The sequence below is a fragment of the Eleutherodactylus coqui genome, chromosome 1, assembly GCF_035609145.1.
Source record: "Eleutherodactylus coqui strain aEleCoq1 chromosome 1, aEleCoq1.hap1, whole genome shotgun sequence".
NCBI lineage: Eukaryota > Metazoa > Chordata > Amphibia > Anura > Eleutherodactylidae > Eleutherodactylus > Eleutherodactylus coqui.
The window spans coordinates 6,813,191-6,836,510 of NC_089837.1; the positions used below are offsets into that span (position 1 = coordinate 6,813,191).

At 45.7% G+C, this 23,320-nt stretch overlaps 1 protein-coding gene across 1 annotated transcript in view; it reads left to right on the forward strand.

Moving 5' to 3' along the window:
* Positions 1 to 5,313: 5,313 nt before the first annotated feature.
* LOC136580853 (vomeronasal type-2 receptor 26-like) overlaps positions 5,314 to 23,320 on the forward strand; it is a gene marked incomplete at its 5' end in the record, with an annotated part of 63,775 nt that continues 45,768 nt past the window's right edge. The window contains one exon of the mRNA XM_066581737.1: positions 5,314 to 5,331. Coding sequence (XP_066437834.1) covers positions 5,314 to 5,331 — 18 coding nt within the window. The remainder of the gene's footprint in view (positions 5,332 to 23,320) is intronic.

Here is a 23,320-nt window from a genome sequence, read left to right on the forward strand (position 1 = left end):
AAAATTGGTCAAACGCGAGGGCAGGTGAAACCCATAAACATTTTTTAAAGACACAGCTCGCTGTTACTTAATTTGTAAGCCCTCTGAAAAGATTGGTTTCAGTTAGAGTATAAAAACTTTTGAAGCTTTTAAAAATTGTAAAAAACTTTTAAACAGAGCCTTTTTGACGGCAGAAAAATTGGCAGTTCAGCGTGATGACATGATGTTTTAGGAGGAGGAGGAGTAACAATATCCGAGAGGGATTGATGAAGCTAATTCCCCCTTTTTTGTGATGATAGAGGATGCATTTTTATCCTGTTGCAGCGAAAAGAATCATTAGGTTCTGTTGCTTTCTGCCGCTGGAGAAGAGAAGTTTGGGGAAATCCAGCCTTTGTTCATCTTTATGAGTGTAAGCATGTCGGCACTGGCAGTTGACAGGCAGGTACACTTATCGTGATGATTCCCGCAGCTGCACTAAACACCCTCTCTGATAAGAAGCTAGTGGCAGGGCAGGCCAGCACCTCCAGGGCGTACAGCACCAGTTCGTGCCATGTGTCCAGCGCAGACACCCAATAGTTGTATAGAGCAGAGGGATCAGGGATAACGGTGGTATGATCGGCTATGTACTCCCTCACCATCTTTTTACAGTGCTCTCTTCGACTCAGCATTGACTGGGGAGTGGTGACACAGTCTTGCTGGGGTGCCATAAAACTAGCAAAGGCTTTGGAGAGTGTTCCCCTGCCTGCGCTGGACATGCTGCCTGATCCCCGCGCGTCCCCTGCTAGTTGGCCCTCGGAACTGCGTCTTCTGCCACTAGCGCTGTCAGATGGGAACTTTAGTATCACTTTTTCCACCAGGGCCCTGTGGTATTTCAACACTCTCATACCCCTTTCCTCTTTGAAAATGAGAGTGGAAAGGTTCTCTTTATACTGCGGGTCTAGAAGGGTGTACACTCAGTAATCCGTGTGGGCCAGAAAGCATCTAACGCGAGGGTCACAGGAAAGGCAGCCTAACATGTATTCAGCCATGTATGCCAGGGTCCCAGCACGCATCACATCGCTGTTCTCACTTGTAGGATGACTTTCAGGATTATCCTTCTCCTTCTCCTCCTCCTGTTCAGCCCATACACGCTTAACAGATGAGAGGCAAACAGCATGGGTACCCTCTGCAGTGTGGCCAGCAGTCTCTTCCCCCTCCTCCTCCACATCCTCTCCCTGCTCCAAAACGCGCTGAGATATAGACATGAGGGTGGTCTGGCTATCAAGTGACATACTGTCATCCCCCGTTTCCTGTTTCAACTGCAAAGCTTTGGCCTTATGCTTAGCAGCGAACTTCTCAGCAGACAAAGCAGCGGGATGGTAACACTAATGATGGCCGCATCACCGCTCACTATTTGGGTAGACTCTTCAAAGTCTCCGAGGACCTGGCAGATATCTGCCATCCATGCCCACCCCTCAATAAAGAATTATGGAGGCTGACTACCACTACGCTGCCCATGTTGCAGCTGGTATTCCACTATTGCTCTACGCTGCTCATACAGCTTGGCCAACATGTGCAGCGTAGAATTCCAGCATGTGGGCACGTCGCACAGCAGTTGGTGCTCTGGTAGCTGAAACCAACGTTGCAGGGTCCTCAGAGTGAATGCGTACGTGGTGCACTTGCGGAAATGTGCGCAGACGCGGCGCACCTTGCCGAGCAGGTCAGACAAGTGGGGGTAGTTTTTCAGAAACTGCTGAACCACCAGATTGAAGTTGTGGGCCAGGCATGGCACGTGTGTAGGGCTGCCGAGCTGCAGAGCCGCCACCAGGTTATGGCCATTGTCACACACCACCATGCCCGGTTGGAAGCTCAGCGGTGAAAGCCAGAGGTTGTTCTGCTCTGGCAGACCCTGCAGCAGCTCGGGGGCCATGCGCCTCTTGTCACCTAAGCTGATTATTTTCAGCACGGCTTGCTGACGCTTGCCCACCGCTGTGCTGACGCGCCGCGCGCTACCGACTGCTGGCGATGTGCTCATACTTAATTGAGAGGTAGAGGTGGCAGAGGAGGAGGAGGGGAGGGTTCGGAGGAGGTGGCATAAAACACTGCAGATACCAGCACCAAGGTAGGACCCGCTATTCTGGGTGTGGGTAGGACGTGAGCAGCCCCAGGCTCTGACCAAGTTCACCCAATGTGCCATTAGGGAGATATAGTGGCCCTGCCCGCCAGTACTTGTCTATGTGTCCGTGGTTAAGTGGACCTTCCCAGTAACCACGTTGGTGAGTGCACGATTTATGCTGCGGGAGACGTGCTGGTGTAGGGCAGGAATGGCACTCCGGGAAAAATAGTGGCGACTGGGGACCGCCATCATGTTTTTTAAAGCCTCCGTTTCCACAAGCCTGTATGGCAGCATCTCCAGGCTTATTAATTTGGCAATGTGCACGTTAAAAGCTTGTGCATGCGGGTGGGTGGCGGCGTGTTTGCACTTTCGCTCCAACGCTTGTGTTAGCGACAGCTGAACGCTGCACTGAGAGACATTGCTGGATGGAGTGGAGGGCGGTGGAGGTGAGAATGTGGGTGCAGGCCAGGAGGCGCTCGTGCCTGTGTCCTGGGAGGGGGATTGGATCTGTGTGCCAGGTTGGGGCACTGGGGAAGAGGCAGTGGTGTGACCTGGAGGCGGTGAATGGCCTTCGTCCCACCTTGTGGAGTGCTTGGCCATCATATACCTGCACATGCTGGTGGTGGTGAGGCTGGTACTGGTGGCTTCCCAGCTGATCTTGGTGCGACACTGGTTGCACACCACTGTTCGTCGGTCGTTCACGCTCTCACTAAAAACATCCACACCCTTGAACACCTAGCCCTCTGCACGGAGGCTTGCCGCAAGGGGGTGTTTTGGGAAACAGTTGGGGGATTCTTCACTCTGGCACTGCCTCTACCCCTGGCCACCCCACAGGCTCTTCCAACCTGTCCTGCTGCTGCACTTGCCCCCCCCCCCTCTGAAGCCCTGTCCTCAGTAGGCTTAGCAAACCAGGTGGGGTCAGTCACCTCATCGTCCAGCTGCTCTTTCTCCGAATCCTCTGTGCGCTCCTCCCTCGGACCTACTGCCCTTACTACTACCTCACTGACAGACAATTGTGTCTCATCATCCTCAACCACAGAAAGCTCTTGAGACAGTTGCCGGAAGTCCCCAGCCTCATCACCCGGACTCCGGGATCTTTCCAAAGGTTGGGCATCGGTCACGACAAACTCCTCAAGTGAGAGAGGAACCAGTTTTTTCCCACTCATGTCAGGGACCCGTGAACAGTTCCCGGGAGTCTCCCTGATTAGAATGTCATTTTGATGGAGTGAGGAGGTTGGGATGAAGGAGGAGCAGCCAGAGTATTCAGAGTTGCAGTCCCTGGGCCGGAAGTAGTGGACTGCGTAGAAGACTGGTTGGTCGATACATTGCTGGACGCGTTTTCTGCCATCCACGACAGGACCTGCTCACACTGCTCTGTTTGTAATAAAGGTCTACCACACGGACCCGTAAATTGTGATATGAAGCTGAGGAGCCCAGAAACTTGCCTCTCTTGTAAACCCACAGCAGTCGGCTGTGATTCACCACGCCAAGGAACTCGGCCTATGCCAACACCCTCACTTGGATGTCCGCATCCTTGACCCTTACCCCTACTCCTCATCATGGCAGATTAAGAATAGAGCAGGGCCCAAATTTATTATCCCACTGTACAGCATTGACAACTGTGCTTAATTCACTGCACACAGAGACTTGTAGATAGCAGAGGCTCTATGCTGTGACTTCAAAAAATTAACCCGCTGTTTTGCGCTGATACCTAGGGGTAATTTACCGCTCGCAGAGACTTGTAGATAATAGAGGCTGTATGGAGTGGGAGAAGACTCTAAAGCGAGTGGCTAGTGCTTGTAACTGCGGTAATCTCAACCTCACCAAGGAAAGGGTATTGTGAGATGCTCTACACAGCGGCAGAGCTGAAATACTTTGCAGTGGCCCAGGAAATATTACAGTACTGTTTATCGGTGAGACCTCTGTCTAATGCACTGAAGACATTGAACAATATAGCTGAAATAGTTTGCAGTAGGCTAGGAAATATTAGAGAGTAGTTTCACGGTGAGAGCTGGTTGTACGGCACTGTAGGCTGAGAAAGCTATTACTGAAAGGCTGGGAACAGGCCTAGATGCGTAATAAAAAATGAATGCACTACTACTCCCAGCAGGCCACAACTATAATGCACATGGTCAGATGTAGCCCTAAGAAGGACTGTTGGGAATCTTGCACAGAGGATCAGGAGGGCTGTATAACTTTCCCTATATAGGCAGCACTGTCCCTAAACTCTGCATAATATACTGCAGACTGAGAACGCTATAGCTGGAATGGCCTGCACAGCCCGAGATGCTTAAAAAAAAAAAAAAGGTGCACTACTGCTCCCAGCTAGCCACAGCAGTAATACACACTATGAAGAGTAGCCCTAAGAAGGACCGTTGGGGTTCTTGAAGACAGGATCCTACGCTAACACTATCCCTGAATGAGCAGCAGCAATTTCCCTAACCTCTGCCAGCATGCGTTTGAGGCGAGCCGCAGGCGGGACCAGTTTAAGTACTCAGCGGTCACCTGATCTCGCCAGCCACTCACTCACTGCAGGGGGGTTGGATAGGGCTGGCACGTCACAGCAGGAAGTGGTAATGCCTTCCCCGCATGTCTATTGGCTAGAAAATGGTGCGGAACATGCGGGGAAGGAAATGCAATTGACTCGAGTACCGCATGGTGTTCGTCTCGAATAACGAGCAACTCGAGTACCCTAATACTCGAACGAGTATCAAGCTTAGACAAGTGTGCTCGATCATCTCTATCACCGAGTCATTCAGTCAGTGAGTCAGTCAGGTAGTGAGTCAGTCAGCGAGTTAGCAGGGGGAGCTGTCAGTCAGTGTGTCAGTCAGGCAGTGAGTTAGTCAGTCAGCAAGTTAGTCAGTAAGTCACTTGGTCAGTTAGAGCCAGTCAGTCAGTCAGTGAGTCAGTCAGTCAGTGAGTCAGTCAGTCAAGGAGTGAGACAGTGAGTCAGTCAGTGAGTCACTCAGGTAGTGAGTGAGACAGTGAGTCAGTCAGTGAGTCAGTCAGTCAAGGAGTGAGACAGTGAGTCAGTCAGTGAGTCACTCAGGTAGTGAGTGAGTGAGGGCTCCCACAAACTTGCGTTTGCATTTTTTGTTAACGTGATTGTCAATGGGACTTTCTAATGTTAAAAACGCAACGCAATGCACCAAAAACGCAAGTTGCGCTGCGTTGCGTTTTTAACATTAGAAAGTCCCATTGACAATCGCCTTAACAAAAAACGCAAACGCAAGTGTGTGGGAGCCCTTAGTCAGTCAGTCAGCGAGTCAGTCAGTCAGCGAGTCAGTCAGTCAGTGAGGGAGTCAGTCAGTGAGTCAGTCAGTTATTAAGTTAGTCAGTCAGTCAGCGAGTGAGTCAGTCAGCGAGTCAGTTAGGCAGTAAGTAAGTTAGTCAGTGAGTGAGTCAGTTAGTCAGTGAGTCAGTCAGCAAGCAGTCAGTCAGTGAGTCAGTCAGGCAGCAAATCATTCAGTCAGTGAGTTAGTTAGTCAGTCAGTCAGTTAGTGAGGGCTTTCACCTTCATATATATAGATATCTTCTGACATTGAGAAGCGATTCTTAAAGGGGTTGTCCCGCTGTGACAAATACATCTATACTTACCTGATCAAGTACCCCCCCCCCCCCCTATATTTACCTGTCCAATGCCCTTGGATACAGCAATTCCAGCAGTGTCTCATGCACGCGCATGCACAGTCCACTCACCCCATGGCTCTCACTGACGGTCTGGACCTTAAGATGAGGAAGAACAGCGGCTTCCCCCTGTGAACTGTCCTCAGCTAAGGGGTAAGTTTGGGATGGGGGGCTTATGTATGTTACTGTTTATGTGCTGGGGAGGGGGGCTGTCAGAGCAATTTGTCGGGCCGGGGGAAAGGGGCTGTCACAGTAATTTTTCTTGCGGGGCTGTCACAGTAATTTGTCAGGCAGGGAGACTGTCACAGTAATTTGTCGTGGGGGTGGGGGGAAGGGTTTCTTTCACAGTAATTTGTAGTGGGGGGAGGGTTGCTGTCACAGTAATTTGTAGTGGGGGGGAGGGTTGCTGTCACAGTAATTTGTCAGGGTGGGGGGCTATCACAGTAAATTGTAGTGTGAGGGAAGGGGTGCTGTCACAGTAATTTGCTGCGGGGGTAGGGTGCTGTCACAGCAATTTTTCATGGGGGTGGGGGCTGTCACAGTAATTTGTCATGGGGGAAGGGTGCTGTCACAGTAATTTGTTGTGGGGGGGTGGACTGATGCTGCTTGGGCTACTATTGTGGGGTTACTATTACTGCTGTGACTATAATTGTGGGGGCACTGATGCTGTTAGGGCTACTATTGTGGGGGCACTGATGCTGCTGAGCTATGATTGGGGGTAACTAATGCTGTTGTTGATACAATTGTGGGGGGCTGATGATGCTGTGGCTACAATTGTGGGGGCACTGATGCTCCCGTGGCCACTATTGTGGGGGCACTATTACTGTTGTGGCTATAATTGTGGGGGCACTAATGCTGCTGTGGCTACAATTTTGGGGGCACTATTACTGGGGATAGTATTGTAGGGGCACTGATGCTGCTCAGGCTATAATTGTGGGGAAACTTATGCTGTCGTGGCTACAATTGTCGGGGGCTGATGCTGCTAGGGCTACAATTGTGTGGGCACCGATGCTGCTGTGGGTATTTTTATTGGGCACTATTACTGCTGTGGCAATAATAATTTGGGCACTGATGCTGTTTGGGCTATATTGTGGGGCACTGATGCTGCTGAGGCTATAATTGTGGGGAAACCTATGCTGTCGTGGCTACAATTGTCGGGGGTCTGATGCTGCTGTGGCTACAATTGTGTGGGCACTGATGCTGCTGTGGGTATTTTTATGGAGCACTATTACTGCTGTGGCAATAATAATTTGGGCACTGATGCTGTTTGGGCTATATTGTGGGGGCACTGATGCTGCTGTGGCTACAATTGTGTGGGCACTATGTGGGAGTACCATGTGAGGGACTGTGGGAGCACCGTGTTATGTGGGAGCACTATGTTATGTGAGGTCACTGGGGGGGCACCGTTAGGAGACACTGTGGGAGTACCATGTGGTGGCAGTGTGGGGGCACCATGTTATGTGGGGTGCACTGTGGGAGCATCATGTTACGTGGGGGTGCACTGTGGGGGCACCATGTTATGCGGGGGCACTATGTGGGGGCAGTGTGTGGTGGTACTTTATTATGTGGGGACACACTGTAGGGGAACTATGTAGGTAAAGCATGGGGGGCACTGTGGGGGCACCATGTCATGTGGGGGCAATGTTTGGGGGGCACTATGTTATCTGGGGGCACACTGTGGGGGGGCAATGTCATGTGGGTGCACTATACTATGTGGGGGTGCACTGTGGGGACACAATGTCGTGCGGGGGCCCAATATTATGTGGGGGCGCACTGAGGGGGAACTATGTAGGTAAAGCATGGGGGCACTGTGTGCGTTACTTTCACTTTTCAATTACTTTCAATGGGACATAATCACCATCTCCTGCTAGAGCTGTGACAGCTGTGACAGGAGGTTCCTTCATCTCCCCGGCATGTCCCCTCATCACTGGACATGGTGACAATGATGTGACTGTTGTGTCCCAGTGTCCAGTGATGAGGGGACATGCCAGGGAGATGAAGGAACCTCCTGCTACATCTGTCACAGCTCTAGCTGGAGATGGCGATGCTTTCTTTCAGTGTGCACCTGTCGGTCTTCCAGTCATGTGACCGGCATCATCGGGACCGCGCCCGCTAAGGAGGAGAGAGAGCAGTGCATCATGGGTACTATCCCAGCGGTGCCATCTTTGAAAGTTTGTATAGGTCAGCTGTACAAGGAGAAGATAATGAATAAAAGGTGAGCAGAATATGGTTTCTATGTGTAATGCTGGATTGTAGGATGCTTTCACTTCACAGGCAGTAATGCAGCCCCTTTAATTACTGGGTATATCTGAGCCTCTACAGCAGGGAGGCACAACATTCCATCGGCCATCAGATTCCAGCACTTCGATGTATAGAATGAACTTCTGGGACCAAGTACAGTAGGCTCCGATCTCCAGAGCTGTAGGCGCTCCATGCTCTGCCTCATAGTCTGAGCTCTATAGAGGGGTCATATGAGGACATAATGAGGCTTATTTCAGTTACATTATTTGTATTTGTGTTCAACTCATTTACATAAGATACAGTTAAGATAGCCAAAGGGGAACAACCTTATATTAGCCCCTTAATGACGCGGACCCTTTTTATAATCCATTTTTGTTTTCACTGCCCCTCTTTTTAAAAATCCTAACTCATTTATTTATCCATCGACGTAGGAGGGCTTGTTTTTGTGGGACAAGTTGTATTTGCTAATGGTACTAGAAAATGTACTGAAAAACTTTAAAAAAACTGTAAGTGGAGTAAAATGAAAAAAAGAATGCAAAACAACATTCCGCCATCTTTCAGTGCGTCTTGTTTCTACGGCGCACAAACTGCACCAAAATGACATAACTTTATTCTATGGGTCACTATGATTACTACGATTCCAAAGTTATACAGTTTTTTTTGTTGTACTACTTTTTTTTCAGACATTTTGGAATACATACGACTTTTTGATCGCTTCTTATTGTATTTTTTTCTGGGAGACAGGGTGACTGAAAGTGCGTTTTTGAGGTTCTTTATTTTTTTCCGGACGATGTTCCCCATTTGGGGTAAATAAGGCACTACTTTGATAGATCGGACTTTTATGGACGCAGTAATTCCAAATACTTATTTTTGTTTTATGATTTAGATTCTTTTATTAAAAGTATTGGCATGCCATCTTTCTGCATGTACACTTTATTATAAGTGTCCTTATTTTAGAAGAATTATCTTGTAACCGATTCTGGTTCAGATAGAAGGATGACACTTCTGTCTCTACTAGGAACATTGTATGCTAGCATTTAACCCCTTAACGACGGCCCCATCGGGAAACTACGTCCTCAGAAAGTGGGCCTTAATCCTAGAGGACGTAGTTTTATGCATCCTCTTTGGATTGATGCCCACTGGCCTGAGGACGTGACAGCTCCATGCTGTCGGTGCCCGCAGGTAGCCGACAGCATGGAGCTGTCATCCCAGGATGCGGGCAGTCCCCCCCGGCATTGCGATCGGCGCTATAAAATGAATAGCGCCGATCGCAAAAAAGTACATAAAACAGTGTAAAAAAAGTAGTAATTCAGCTGCTATGATGGATCGGATCCATCACGGCAGCTGAAAACACTCACACGGCTTGTCGGCGGTGTCCCCCGGAGATCTGGTCATCCCGGACCCGCCGGCGGCCTTCTGCGCATGCGCGCCTGACGATGACGTCACGCGCACGCGCAGAAGCCCGGGTGTCCCCGGCAAATTTAAAATCTCCTGGCTCCCGGCTCCTGAAGGTAGCCGGGAACCAGGAGGTGTTACCGGGGACCACTGTGAGCGGTCCCCGGGCCCGCGATCACCGCTATCCATTGCGATAGCGGTGATCGCGAAAAAGTTTAAAAAGTAAAACAAAAGTAAAGTTTCACCTCCCCTCATGGATCGGATCCATGAGGGGAGGTGAAGATACTCACCCCCGGTCCTCTGCGATGTCCCGATGTCCCGGGACCCGAAATCCCCGTCTGCGCATGCGCGCCCGATGATTGACATCGGGCGCGTGCACAGAGGGGCTCGAGCCCCGGGAAATTCAAAATTGCTCTGCTCCTGGCTGCCATGTGTAGCCAAGAGCAGAGGGATGTCACCAGGGACATGATCACTGTCATCCAATGGATGACAGTGATCATGTAAAGTTAAAAAAAAGTGCAAAAAGTAAAAAAAAAAAAATAAAAAAAGGGGTAAAAGGTAAAAAAAAAAAAAAGTGTAAAAAGTTAAAAAAAAGTTTTAAAAAGTAAAAAAAAAGCTTGCGTTTCATCTCCCCCCACGGATCATATCCGTGAGGGAGGATGAAATGACGTACCTAAGGCCTGCGGATTTATCCGCGGACCTCAACCCAGCTTCTGCGCACGCGCCCGTCACCAATGTGGCAGGCGCATGCGCAAAAGCCGTGGTTTTTTAAAATCTCCCTGCTCCTGGCTACAAAACTTAGCCGAGAGCCTGGAGATGTCACGGAGGGCCGCGGTGAGCGGTTCCTAATCACGTGTTCGCCGTTATCCAAAGAATAATGGCGATCACGTAAAAGTTAAAAAAAGGTGAAGGTTCATCTCCCCTCACCGATGCGATCGGTGAGAGGAGATAAAACTTTTTACCAGAGGCCTCCATATTTGCACCCCGACGCAATCTTCTTCCGTGCAACTTTCCCGTATTCTGCGCATGCGACCGCTGGCAAAACACCGGACACATGCGGAGGAGTCGGGGAGCCCAGGAAACTTAATATCTCCTTGCTCTCGGCGACCAACAGTCACAGAGAGCTTGGAGCAGTGATGGGTGGCCTTGTTGAGCGGTCCCCGTTCACGTGAAAAAACGGTAGCGATCTACCTTTGGCCGGTCTCACATGACCGGATAGGAATTACGGATTCCGCATGCGTCTGATCCGCGGTAATACGCAGATCAATCGCATTGGATTACACAATTCCGCTCACATTAGCGGGTTGGAATTGCGTAATCCACTCGCAGAAAAGAGAACGCAGCAGGTTCTATTTTACCGCGGATATCCGCAACATAGAGCCCATTGTGCTCCGTGGTCGTGGATATACCCGCAGCCCATACGCAACTACGTTGTATACGGGCTGCGGGTACCCGCGTCATCGCTAAGCGATGGTGCGGGAAATACAAACAACAAAAAAAAAAGTGTACTGCGCATGACCGCCCGTGTAAGTACGCAGTTATACGCAGTACATTACGCGGCCGTACGCAGGGTCACAGCCGGGCTCACAGATGGGATCCGCTGCGGGCCTCCACAAGCAGATTCCACCTACGGCTGCGTGAGCCCGGCATTATTCAGACCGCTACCTGTAATACGCAATTTACAAGAAGCCCCGGGAACGCTCGCTTTCCTGCAGTTCCAGGAGCAGCTTGTTGAGCGCCTTCTGTGTGAGACCGCCGCACCTCGTCAAGCTTACGGAGACTCACAGAGCGCCACTTTTTACACCCCATGCCCACCACTGAGGTCAAAAAATGACTCCCAAAAAGCATGAGAGGAGGGGGGATACCCGGTTTTATTGCCCCATGTGCCCATCCCAACCAGCCTCCATAATTACCCGTCTTTGGAAATACTACACAGTTCACATTATTACTTTTATCTAAGATTTGGGGAACGCCGAAAAGGGCGTGGAGGGGGGGGGGGATTTTAGGGAGTCAATTTTTATTCCGTACAAATGAGCAATGGGGCCTGGAATTTATTCAGTTATACCCTGCAATCCAACTGGTGTTCCCTCCATTACAGGCCTTGCCATGTTTCCTGTAAGTAGATTAGGGCCACAATGGGTATGTTTTTGAACACGGGACAAACGGGGGTATCTATTTTGGGGTGAACGTCTTCATTCCTATGTACACTGTACAAAAAAAAAAAGTTTTTAAATTGACAAAATTGCCAAAAAAATGAAAATTGTAATTTTTTTCTTCTGCTTTGCTGAAATTTATTCAAATACTGTGTGGTCAAAATACGCAGTACACCCCTAGATGAATTCGTTAAGGGGTCTAGTTTTTAAAATGGGGATATTTGTGGGGGTCTTTATAGTTTTGGACGCTCAATGACTCTGTAAGTGGGCAATGGGGCCTGGAATTTATTCCGTTGTACCCTAAAATCCAATGGGTGCTCCTTCCATTATAGGCCTAGCTATGCGTCCGTTAAGTAGATTAGGGCCACTAGGGGTATGGTTCTGAACATGGGACAAACAGGGGTATCCATTTTGGGGTGAAAGTCTTCATCCCTATGTGTGCTGTACAAAAAAAACAGCTTTTAAATTGATACAACTGCCAAAAAAATGAAAATTGTAATTTTTTTCCTACTGCTTTGCTTACATTTATTCAAAAATTGTAGGGTAAAAATACACAGTCCACCCCTAGATGAATTCGTTAGGGGGTCTAGTTTTCAAAATGGGATCATTTGTGGGGGTTCTCTGTCGTTTTGGCCGCTCAAGGGCTCTACAAGTGTGCAATGGGGTCTAAATCACCTTCATGCTAAATTTCTGTTCTGAAAGCCACCGACTACTCCTTTCATTTTGGGCCCCGTTGTGCATCCAGACAAAAGATTAGGGCCACAATGGGTATGTCTCTGAACACGGGACAAACAGGGGTATCCACTTTGGGGTGCAAGTCTTCATTCATGCGTGTGCTGTACCAAAAAAGCAGTTTTTAAAACGACAGAATTGCCAAAAAAACGAAAATCACAATTTTTTCCTTTTGCTTTGCTTCAATTCATTCAAAAACTGTGGGCTCAAAATGGTCAGTACACCCCTAGATAAATTCATTAAGGGGTTTAGTTTTCAAAATGGGGTCACTTGTGGGGGTTCTCTTTGATTTTGGCTGCTCAAGAGCTCTACAAAAGTGCTATGGGCCTAAAACTCCTTCAAGGAAAATCTATGTTCTTAAAGCCACCGACTACTCCTTTCGTTTTGGGCCCCATTGTGCATCCAGACATAAGATTAGGGCCACAATGGGTATGTCTCTGAACACGGGAGAAACAGGGGTATCCATTTTGGGATGAAAGGCTTCATTCATGCGTGTGCTGTACAAAAAAAGCTGTTTTTAAAATGACAGAATTGACAAAAAAATGAAAATCACAATTTTTTCCTTTTGCTTGGCTTGAATTAATTCAAAAACTGTGGGGTCAAAATGGTCAGTACACCCCTAGATAAATTCGTTAAGGGGTCTAGTTTTCAAAATGGGGTCACTTGTGGGGGTTCTCTTTGGTTTTGGCCACTCAAGAGCTCTACAAAAGTGCTATGGGGCCTAAAACGCCTTCAAGCAAAATTTATGTTCTGAAAGACACCGACTACTCCTTTCATTTTGGCTCCCGTTATGCATCCAGACATAAGATTAGGGCCACAATGGGTATGTTTCTGAACACGGGAGAAACGGGGGTATCCATTTTGGTGTGTAAATCCTCATTTTCATGGGCTCTATAGGAACAAAATATGTCTTTAAAATGACATATTTGCAAAAATCTGAAATTTTATTTTTTGTCCCCTAAATTGAACTAATTCCTGAAAAAAACTGGTGGGGTCAAAATACTCATGACACCCCTCAGTGAATACACTAAGGGGTGTAGTTTTTAAAATGGGGTCATTTGTGGGTGTATCTATTATTCTGACACTTATGAGCCTCTGCAAACTTGGCTTGGTGCAGGAAAACAAAGTGCTCCTCAAAATGCTAAAAAGTAATGTTAAATTTGTACGTCCTCTAAATGGTTAAAAAAACACAAAAGTTTTTCAAGTGTGCATTCAGAATAAAGTAAACAGATGGAAATACATATCTTATCAAAAATTTGTACAGTATGTTTGGACATATTTGAGATATTACGGTTGAAAATGTGAAAAAATGACAATTTTTTCAAAATTTTTCCAATATTGGTACTTTTAATAAATATACACAAATTATATCGGTCTCTTTTTACAATCTAAATGAAGTACAACATGTGGCGAAAAAACAATGTCAGAATCACTGGGATATGTAAAGCCTTTACGGAGTTATGCCACATTGAACGACGCATGTCAGATTTCCAAAATTTGGCTCCGTCACTAAGGCGCAAACAGGCTTCGTCACTAAGGGGTTAAATATCAAATCGCTTTGGTGTAACTGACCATGTATTGGCCATATAGTAGGAGCATAATTATGATTCACAGTCCCTCAGAAATGTTTTCCTCCACAATTAATGTGTTCTGGTTGGCAAACATCTATTTTCTAAATCAACTGAGTTCATACCCTTTTTCAGGATGTCCAACAGGGATTCATCCATCTATCACGTCATCACACGGCCGGCCTGCCTCTGGCGTATGCCAGGGTCTCCTATGACAACACGCCGGTCTTGTCATGTCATCAGTGGCGCTGAGCGTGGTGACATCATCACGTCACGCCGCCGATCATGTCACGTGGCCTCTCAGGATGCCCAGCACAGTGACGTCACCACAGCACACAGACGATCATATCACGTGACCCCTTAGGACGTCACGGCAATTCCCGTTTTACAAATGGGTTGCACTGGGCGTCCCACTGACGTCTGATAAGCGGTCATCATGGCGATCATTATGCGTCGATTGACCGGACACTCAGGGACGTCTTATCTTCACCACAGTAATGGGTTTCTCTATACTGCAAACATTACTAATACCTATGAGAGGGGACATGGTGGTAGTGAGCAATGATCCTGTATCGTTCATTGTTTACATCAGTAATGAGGGGGAGTGTCAATCATGTACCCCCTCCTATGGGTGGAGCACAAATGCCATATATTCCCTGCAACTCCTCTTTGGCGGTTGATACTCTAGTCCACCATCAGGGCTATGAGTACTTTTTTATTTTTTATCTCTGATAGAGGGGTGATCTTTAAGAGGCGACTTTACTCGCAGCCCTAGTTAGCATTAATGTGGGGCTTAGTAGCACCGAGGGTGGCATAGCACTATCTACTGGATTAGGGTGGATCACCAACTATTCCACCTTATAACAAATTGGGTGCCACCCTAGGAGCAGTTAATTGGAGACATAGAACATAGTAGCCTGCAATATTATGGCTCCTACAAGATCTTAATACTCCCTCTCAGAGAGTACATGCTATATTACGGGAGTTGTGATTTGGGTGCACCACTATTATCAGCCCCTAACACTCCCCCTCTCTTAGCACATTCTACACTACGGGAGCTGTGATTTGGGCACCATATTATCAGCAGCCCATAACACTTAGGCCCGTGTGTGTATTAGTATCTTCCCCCTAGCACAAATGTGCTCTTCTGTGTGCCCCCATCGTGTTACAGCTCTCTGTAAATTACACTAGCTGGCAGATGGTCTGTCTTCATTAGTTTGGGCAGTTAATTGAGTTTTGGCTATGCCACTGACAATTACTTCCTGATGATCTATGAGATCCATGGGGAAACGCGTCGAAGTTTCGAGTCATAACACATATACATATACTTACACAGGGAGTCATGATCCTCTGAATTGCAATTTTGAAAAAGACCCTGTGGGTTTTGAAAGGTGCAAAAATAATGATTTGCGCAGAGAAAACATTGATTCAATAAATTCAAAATTATCCATGTTTGCCTTCCATATTTAGACCTGGATGCATTAGTAGAGGCGGGCAATCCATCATTAAGCCCCCCGCATGAGGCTGAATATACTATCCGAGCTGCATATTAGTTCCAAGTCGCAAGAAGCATTAATATATGCTATAGCTCCTTACATGGAGCAGTGATTCCATAAATTTGAATAATTAACACTGCCCTGGGTGCTCTTGGATTAGGCTGTATCAAGAGAGGTATTTCTTCTCACTTGAGCCTCCCACCTAGTATTATCTTGGAGAGAGTATCCCAGCAGCACACTTTAGGATAAGGAGTAGTGTTGGCATTAGTTTTTAAAACATATATTGTGAGTGCCAGCAGCTTCGGTTCATTGCCCAAATGGTTATTTGTTTTGTGTTCTTGTATGTTAGGTGTGCCCTATTGTGGTAAATGTTTTTAAGCAAATATCAATAAAGTTATTTTTAGAATAAGGTATATACTGTGAAACACAGACACACAACATATGAAAGCAAAAAGGGTGAAAGTAATAGAAAATACCAGTCTATGAAGCTGTTTCACACAGTCTTGGGGCGCGGAGTGAGTAGAAAGGTGGACAGTTCTGCATTTAGATGCATCTCCTGAGTCGGTGAGTGTGGGAAGATCCCCCTTTTGTTTTAAAGTCTATGAGGGTCCCACCTCCACCATCCTCTTCATGACTTCACTGAGGGTTAGCTGAATATGTGCACAGATCTTCCAGATGGAAAACCAATGTAACATTTCAGCCATATTTCCCTAGCAGGCCCTCAAATAGGTGAGATATGGCCACCATGTTTTAACCTACAAGTGGATACTTTAGGGGGTCTTTCAAGGGAGACCACTGCGAATGTTGCCGGGTCCAAATCAATGCGTCTGATCAGCGAGTACTCGGAGAAGACATAAAATGACACCACATGCAGTGTGGTGAAATCAGAATGAATTCTTCTTTATTGAAGCAAACACATCAGATTATATAGACCATAGACCATCGCCCATGCAGGAGGCGGTTATCTTACAGCCAGCATATTATTGCATAAACATATTCTTTCTTAATGAGCTATTATTTCTAAAACTTAGAGACAGAACATCCTGTTAGTCTAGCACAGATGTCCGTGGTCCGCTGCGTCCAGTTACAGGAGATAAGCAAGACCTTGAGAAGCTCGGAGAAATCAGTTTTCAACCAGCTGGTTCCTATCTCCACTAACCAAAGCATACTTTGTTTTTCAACTATTTATTCTTATTTTGATAGCTTAGCAACATAATTAACCCCGTACATAATCCCCCATTTGGACATGGAGTCAAGGCAAGCACGACTCCTAGTCCATAAACACGTACTTCATATTGGTGCAGAGAAAGCTTTTTCAGTACATTTGGTGACACATGAGATTACAATTTTTATAGCTATATACTGTGAGGGTATATATATATTGCCATATGTGTTTTTTATGCTTTTATACCTATATGCAAGTTATATTCAATTCCAAATGAAAAAAAACTTATATGGTCGCCTTACATCAGATATGCCAAGGCCTTGCCAGGCTTGAACAAAATGTATCAGCAAAGAAGAATCGGACGAAGGACACGTGTACTTGGCCGTTTTCCCAGAAACAAGATATCAAGATGTTCAAATGTACATAATTTTCACTGTCTTAGGCCGGACTTCTTAGAATTGTGTGGGTAATTCTTTGCACTGGAGTTAATTAAATACGTAATTTTCTGTATAAGCCAGAGGCGCCTCACTGTCTAAGGCGGAAATCCGGACTGCCCATATATGATTATGAGCCCATCACCCCCTAGTGGTGAGAGGGCAGAGGGTATAAGATCTCATGTAATCTGTAATAAAGTGCGCAGTTTTTTCTCCCGTGTGAGAAACTATACCAGACCTCTGTGTGGTGTCTCTTCTTGCGGCCGGCAACGGGGCAAGTGGGGTGGGGCCGATTGGTGCTGCACTTAGAATATAACCCTCATAAATGGCGCCCGAACGTGCGGCGGTAAAATCGGAGCTTACAGCGCAATTCACCCGGATCCACGCTACTGAGAAACCGTCCTACTGCAAACCGAGCCTGATCAACTCACTTAGAACTCCAGGTAAGACAAACATATATTTATGTTGTGTTTTACGCTGGGAGTCTTGCAGCAGGACTGACTATCTGTGGTTTGTGACCGGACGGGTTGGGTTAAGAGTTCTACACGGTAACTCGTGTGGGCTCCGGGTTTGCCGTCATGGACCACTGACCGTGATATGCGCACCAATGGCTCACCCAGAAATTAGTCTGTAGTTTATTTGTACTTTGAAGTCCGTAGCGTTTTAACGATAGTGGAGATTGTTTGTTGTATCTGCAGAATTTTTTTTTTTTTTTTCTCTTACTTTTCATTTGATCTCACAAGAGAAGGGACCCTCAGGTTAGTTTAGTTAGTTGTTAATGGTTTAGCAGAGAGGGATGCATTTTGTGAGATGTCTCATAGAAAGAAGGGACTTTCGGTCGGTTTGCCTTATATATGGGGCTAGCGATTTGATTTCAGAGAGATGCATTTTTATGGGACTGGTTCCATAAGGAGAAGGGACCCTCGGTTGTCTGCCGGTATATAAGGGGCTGACAATTTGAAAATTAAGAGGGATGCATTCTTTGGAGCGTGTTATTATTTTTATTATTTGTTGTTGTTCTAATATGCGTAAGATCTTATTAAAGAAGATAGAGCCCCTCAAGGGCTGCCGCCGTGTGGATGAATCTGTAGAATGTAAGAAAACTCTAATGAAAATGTGTGACACCGACCCTACGGCAGATTACAAAATGGTGTCTGGGAGGAGGTCTTTAGGACCGAGAGGTGCCTTGGAAGACCAAGGTTTGCTAGGGAGAGAGAGAGATAGTCAGAGTAAGTTACGTATGTACACATTATTTGTTTAAGAAAGTGTCCGTAAGTGAAATGTTGAAAAGTACAGTAAGTGATCAAGAGGGTGTCAGGAGAGTGTCTATTGAAGGTTATATTGGCAGTTAGGTAGGGGAGAAAAGTGCTGAAGGAGCAAGCAAGTCGATAAAGAATGTTACAATGCACGTGATTTGTTGGCAAAAAGAAAGAGATGAAAATGTGTATAATACAAGATAGATAATAGATAATATGTATAATCCATACTAGGTGGATATATGTGTGTGTATATATATATACTGTATGTGCAAATAGTTAACAGCTTGCTCTTAGGGGAGAAGAGGTTGTTGACAAGTAGCTGCAAGGTCAGGAAGATAACAGCGAGAGAGAAAATACAATAACATCCTTGGTTAATATCTTGGCTTGCTTGCAATGAATTGAAATGAATTTAATTAGTAGTTATACTGTCTTAGTAGGCAGGGAAATATAGTAATTTCTAATGTATATTCTTACTTATACAGGGGTTGAAAATGAATGTTGCAAGGTCCCAGCATATGTGTTAATTATGATTTCAAAATGTTTTTTCAACAGTTTAAGCTAAAACTTATTTCAGTTTGTGTTTCATAGTCGCGGAGAGATAAGAGGTTTGTTTTGAAAAAGTGGGGGCTTTCAGAATTCACTCCAAATTCAGGGTCACAGATTCTAAAATACTTCAGCGTTTAATACAGCATATAATAGCTTCAGTAGATAAGAAATATAGACTATTTCAGTCACTCAGCAAACTTTTTCACATAATTTGTCAAAGATAGCGCTCATTCACAATCTCATCTCAATAGAATTATGTACTTTATAAAAATAATAGCACTCACCTCGGTGTTTTTCAGCTGATGTATGTATGTTTGTCAAACTTTTTTTTGTCCGTGCATCTGTGTGTACTGGTACACCTCCAAGGGGGGTGACGGAGCAGACTTGAGCGCATGGATGGATGAGAGTTAGTGACCCGTGTTCGGGCTGTGGTGGAATGTGTGATGTGGAAATTGACTGGGGGTAAAAGTCCTACCCCATGCATGGGACTTTGCTTGGTTGAGATGTGGATGCTTGGACGGTTAAGCTGAAATTAAGTTGAGAAGACGGACGCACGGAGCCAATATCGAAGAGGTGGAGCTAGATGATGTAATAGTACGTAGTAATGTTTCATCCCTCCTCTCGACGAGGGAGGGGGTGAGCAGCTAGTAAAAATTTTTGTTTTGTTTTTTTTTCTCCTGTCTGAGATTTGATAAGAAATTGCAGGCAGGAACAGACTAATAATGAATTCACTTAAAGGGATCTCACATTTCCAATATTAATAGATGTTTTGTAGATTATTCTTCCCCGGTGTAACTCATGTTTCTGTTATAGGTGCTAACATTTTACAGGCCTTATCTGCTTCCATCAAATCTTTTTACACTGTTATAATAACTTAAACCCGGCTACTATTGTTCCAATTGAGTACCCTGGTTTAAAGGGGGGGAGGAGAAGGCATAGGTGATCTAGGTATTGCAAGTCAGCCATTTTAGGTATTGCAAGTCAGCCATTTTAGGTATGGCAAGTCAGCCATTTTAGGTATTGCAAATCAGCCATTTTTAAATTTTTTTTGCAAGTCATTTTTAAATTTTTAAATTTTTTGCAACAAGGTTCTAATCTTTTTGAAATAGCATATCAGCCTGATTGTCTAGCAGTGATGCAACAAGAAAATTTAAGTTTTAAAAAGTTACTGAAAGCCCTTGTTAATAATGCATATTTTGAGTTGTTTTTTATAGATGGTACCCAGGGTGATTGACGACTCCACACTGGATATACGGTGGTTACACAACAAGATGTCCTAAAAAGCAGAATGTCTCCGCATGTCGCAGTACAAGAAGCGGAATTAAAAGCACTCACGGAGGCGTGTAGAGTGGAGGAAGGTAAGACGGCAAACATTTACACTGACTCCCGGTATGCATTTGGCATAGCTCATGATTACGGCCCAACATGGAAGGCCAGACAGTTTTTTACCTCAGCAGGACAGCCAATTAAAAATGATGCAATGGTGCAGAGTCTCATGGAGGCCCTACTTCTACCTGACAAGGTGGAAAGCTCACACCAATTCCTACACCGGAGAAGCAAGAGGCAACGCCATCACAGACCACACAGCAAAAGCAGCGGCCCTCAAGCCGTGGAAGACAGAAGAAAAGAAGAATTTGACTAAACTTGGACTTTGATAAAAATCTTGGACTTTGATATGAACTTGGACTTTGATTATAGCTTTGGACTTTGACTAAAACTACAAATGGACTAAAAAGGGACGGCGTATGGTGAACAGTCAACAGCACTTGCTTACCATAGTCCCTGTGCCCCATGATGGCCCAGCTGACGCACGAAAAGACGCACCTCTCAAAGCAGTAATGATGTCGACGCTTGAACAAGGACGGGTGGCTCCTTGGTTTTCTGTAGCTGCTGCATCATTTGTCCAATTTTGCATGATCTTTGCCGTAAAGCAACAGGGCAGAAGTAAAATTTGCCACATCACACTTGCCTAGACCACTCTACCCATTTCAGGGATTGCAAATTGGCTACACTCAGCTCCCACTTGTTGGGAAGCATGAATATGTGCTTGTTGTTGATTTCTTTTCAGGTTGGAGACCTACCCTGTTACCAAAGTAAATAAGCAGGTAACCGCACAGAAGCTCATGAACGAGGTAATCTGCAGATACGGGGTACCGGAAGTGATTGAGTCAAACAAAGGTACAAATGTCACAGATGAAATAATGCAATACATCATGTCTGTTTTGGGTATTTCCCAGGCTTTTCACACACCCTACCATCCGCGGAGTAGGGGAAAGTAGATACAAAAGGCAATGAAGAAAATGGTAAAATTTTGAATTGAGTGTTTTCTATTAGTTTCTTTTTTCCAGGAGGATACATGCCACAGTATCAGAGTTTGGGGAATGATTTTCTTGTTAATGTTGTCATAGGTCTCTCTAAGGAATTGTTAGTAATGTATTCTGTAGTCTCTGCTTTTATCCCAGGTCCTACAGATGAGTGTCACAATCTAAAACCAGGTGACAGGGTCTATGTGGAAAAGTTTGAGCGAGAAACCCTGTTTGAATGTCCCTACCAGATGTTGTTCACCCCAACTGCAGTCAAGCTTGAAGGAAAGCCCACTTGGATCCACACTTCGCACTGAAAGAACTAATGATCCTGCATATCCTTTACATGCTATAATGTGGTACAATTCCTCTAACACACACCTTTGACTACTGTACACTAGCCCCCTGTTTCAGAACAAATTAATACAATCAAATGTGCAATATGAAGCCTACACTGAGGGGGAGAATCCAACACTGCATCGTGCTAAGAGAGACATTGGTCAGAAACGCTCTTTTCTCCTTAGGGAGAGCAACTATATACTATAAATAAGTGAGGAGACTCAAATGGCCACGCACGCTCCTCTGGGTAATATGCAAATAAGGGAGATGCAAGAGAGACATTGACACTCCAGGTGGTAACTTTGATCCACATGTACGCATAGATACAATAGGAGTGCCAAGGGGGGTGCCAAATTAATTTAATTCTAGAGATCAGGTTAAAGCAGGTTTTGAGTCCTTATTTGTTTTTGTCACTGTTAATAATAATGTAGATTGGATGAATTATATCTATTCCAATCAGCAGAGGTTTGTAAACTACACTAGAGATGCTTTTGCAAGGGTTAATTGACCGGTTGGGGCCCACTGCATCCATGGCGTTCCGAAATAGAGTGGCCCTGGATATGATTTTAGCAGAAAGAGGTGGGGTATGTAATTTCCTGTATGTGTATTTTCCCTTTGATCAAAAAGAGTATGAGTAAGGGACTGGATAATGTGACACCAACGTTTCCCTTGTTTGAAAAAAGATGAAGAGCCAGTTCCGATAATGGCAACCACGTATGTTACCAGAAGAATGGAGAGATGGACTAGTACTGTGTCTGCCTCAGTCTCATAAGATGGACTGTCAGTGGACTTCCCATTTGCCTAGGGAAAGTGCAGAAGACCTTAGGTTCCGGCGAGGGCACACCCTGCGGGGTGTTAACTCGTACAGATAGAGGGTATGGAGGCCCGGAAATAAGCCCAGGGAATCCATGGCCTCCTTCTGAGGTTAGGTAGGGATCCCTCCCTTTTAGGAGTAGGGACTTACGGGCAGTGGAGAAACCCTGACGCAAGGGAGAGACGACCGAGGAAGAGTGCAAGGTCTGATGCTTGATCTCCATATTAAGTTTTTTAGGGGGGTTTGTGAGGGTATATATATATTGCCATATGTGTTTTTTATGCTTTTATACCTATATGCAAGTTATATTCAATTCCAAATGAAAAAAAAACTTATATGGTCGCCTTACATCAGATATGCCAAGGCCTTGCCAGGCTTGAACAAAATGTATCAGCAAAGAAGAATCGGACGAAGGACACGTGTACTTGGCCGTTTTCCCAGAAACAAGATATCAAGATGTTCAAATGTACATAATTTTCACTGTCTTAGGCCGGACTTCTTAGAATTGTGTGGGTAATTCTTTGCACTGGAGTTAATTAAATACGTAATTTTCTGTATAAGCCAGAGGCGCCTCACTGTCTAAGGCGGAAATCCGGACTGCCCATATATGATTATGAGCCCATCACCCCCTAGTGGTGAGAGGGCAGAGGGTATAAGATCTCATGTAATCTGTAATAAAGTGCGCAGTTTTTTCTCCCGTGTGAGAAACTATACCAGACCTCTGTGTGGTGTCTCTTCTTGCGGCCGGCAACGGGGCAAGTGGGGTGGGGCCGATTGGTGCTGCACTTAGAATATAACCCTCATAATACATGCATAATAAAATCATCACAACTTGTAATATACTTTGTAGGATCCCCATAAACCAACCTCCTAACCCCGAGAACCAATTTGCAGGATTGAGGAAACTAAACCACCCCTGATCTTTATCTTGTTTTATGCTGGCGGCTATTTTCCCTAAGTTATTGATTCTTTGGTGTATGGATTCTGAGTGATCAGAAAGGTTAAAACAACACATCCCCTCAAATTCCTCACATCCGTGGTTTAGCGCAAGTAGCAAGTAATCTATGGTGGCCCTGTTCTGTAGGGCTGCTTTTCTAACTCCCTGTATATCTAATAGAAGAAGATCCAAAGCCTGAGATGTGGCATTCAGACCTTTTACCATATCACATGCTCG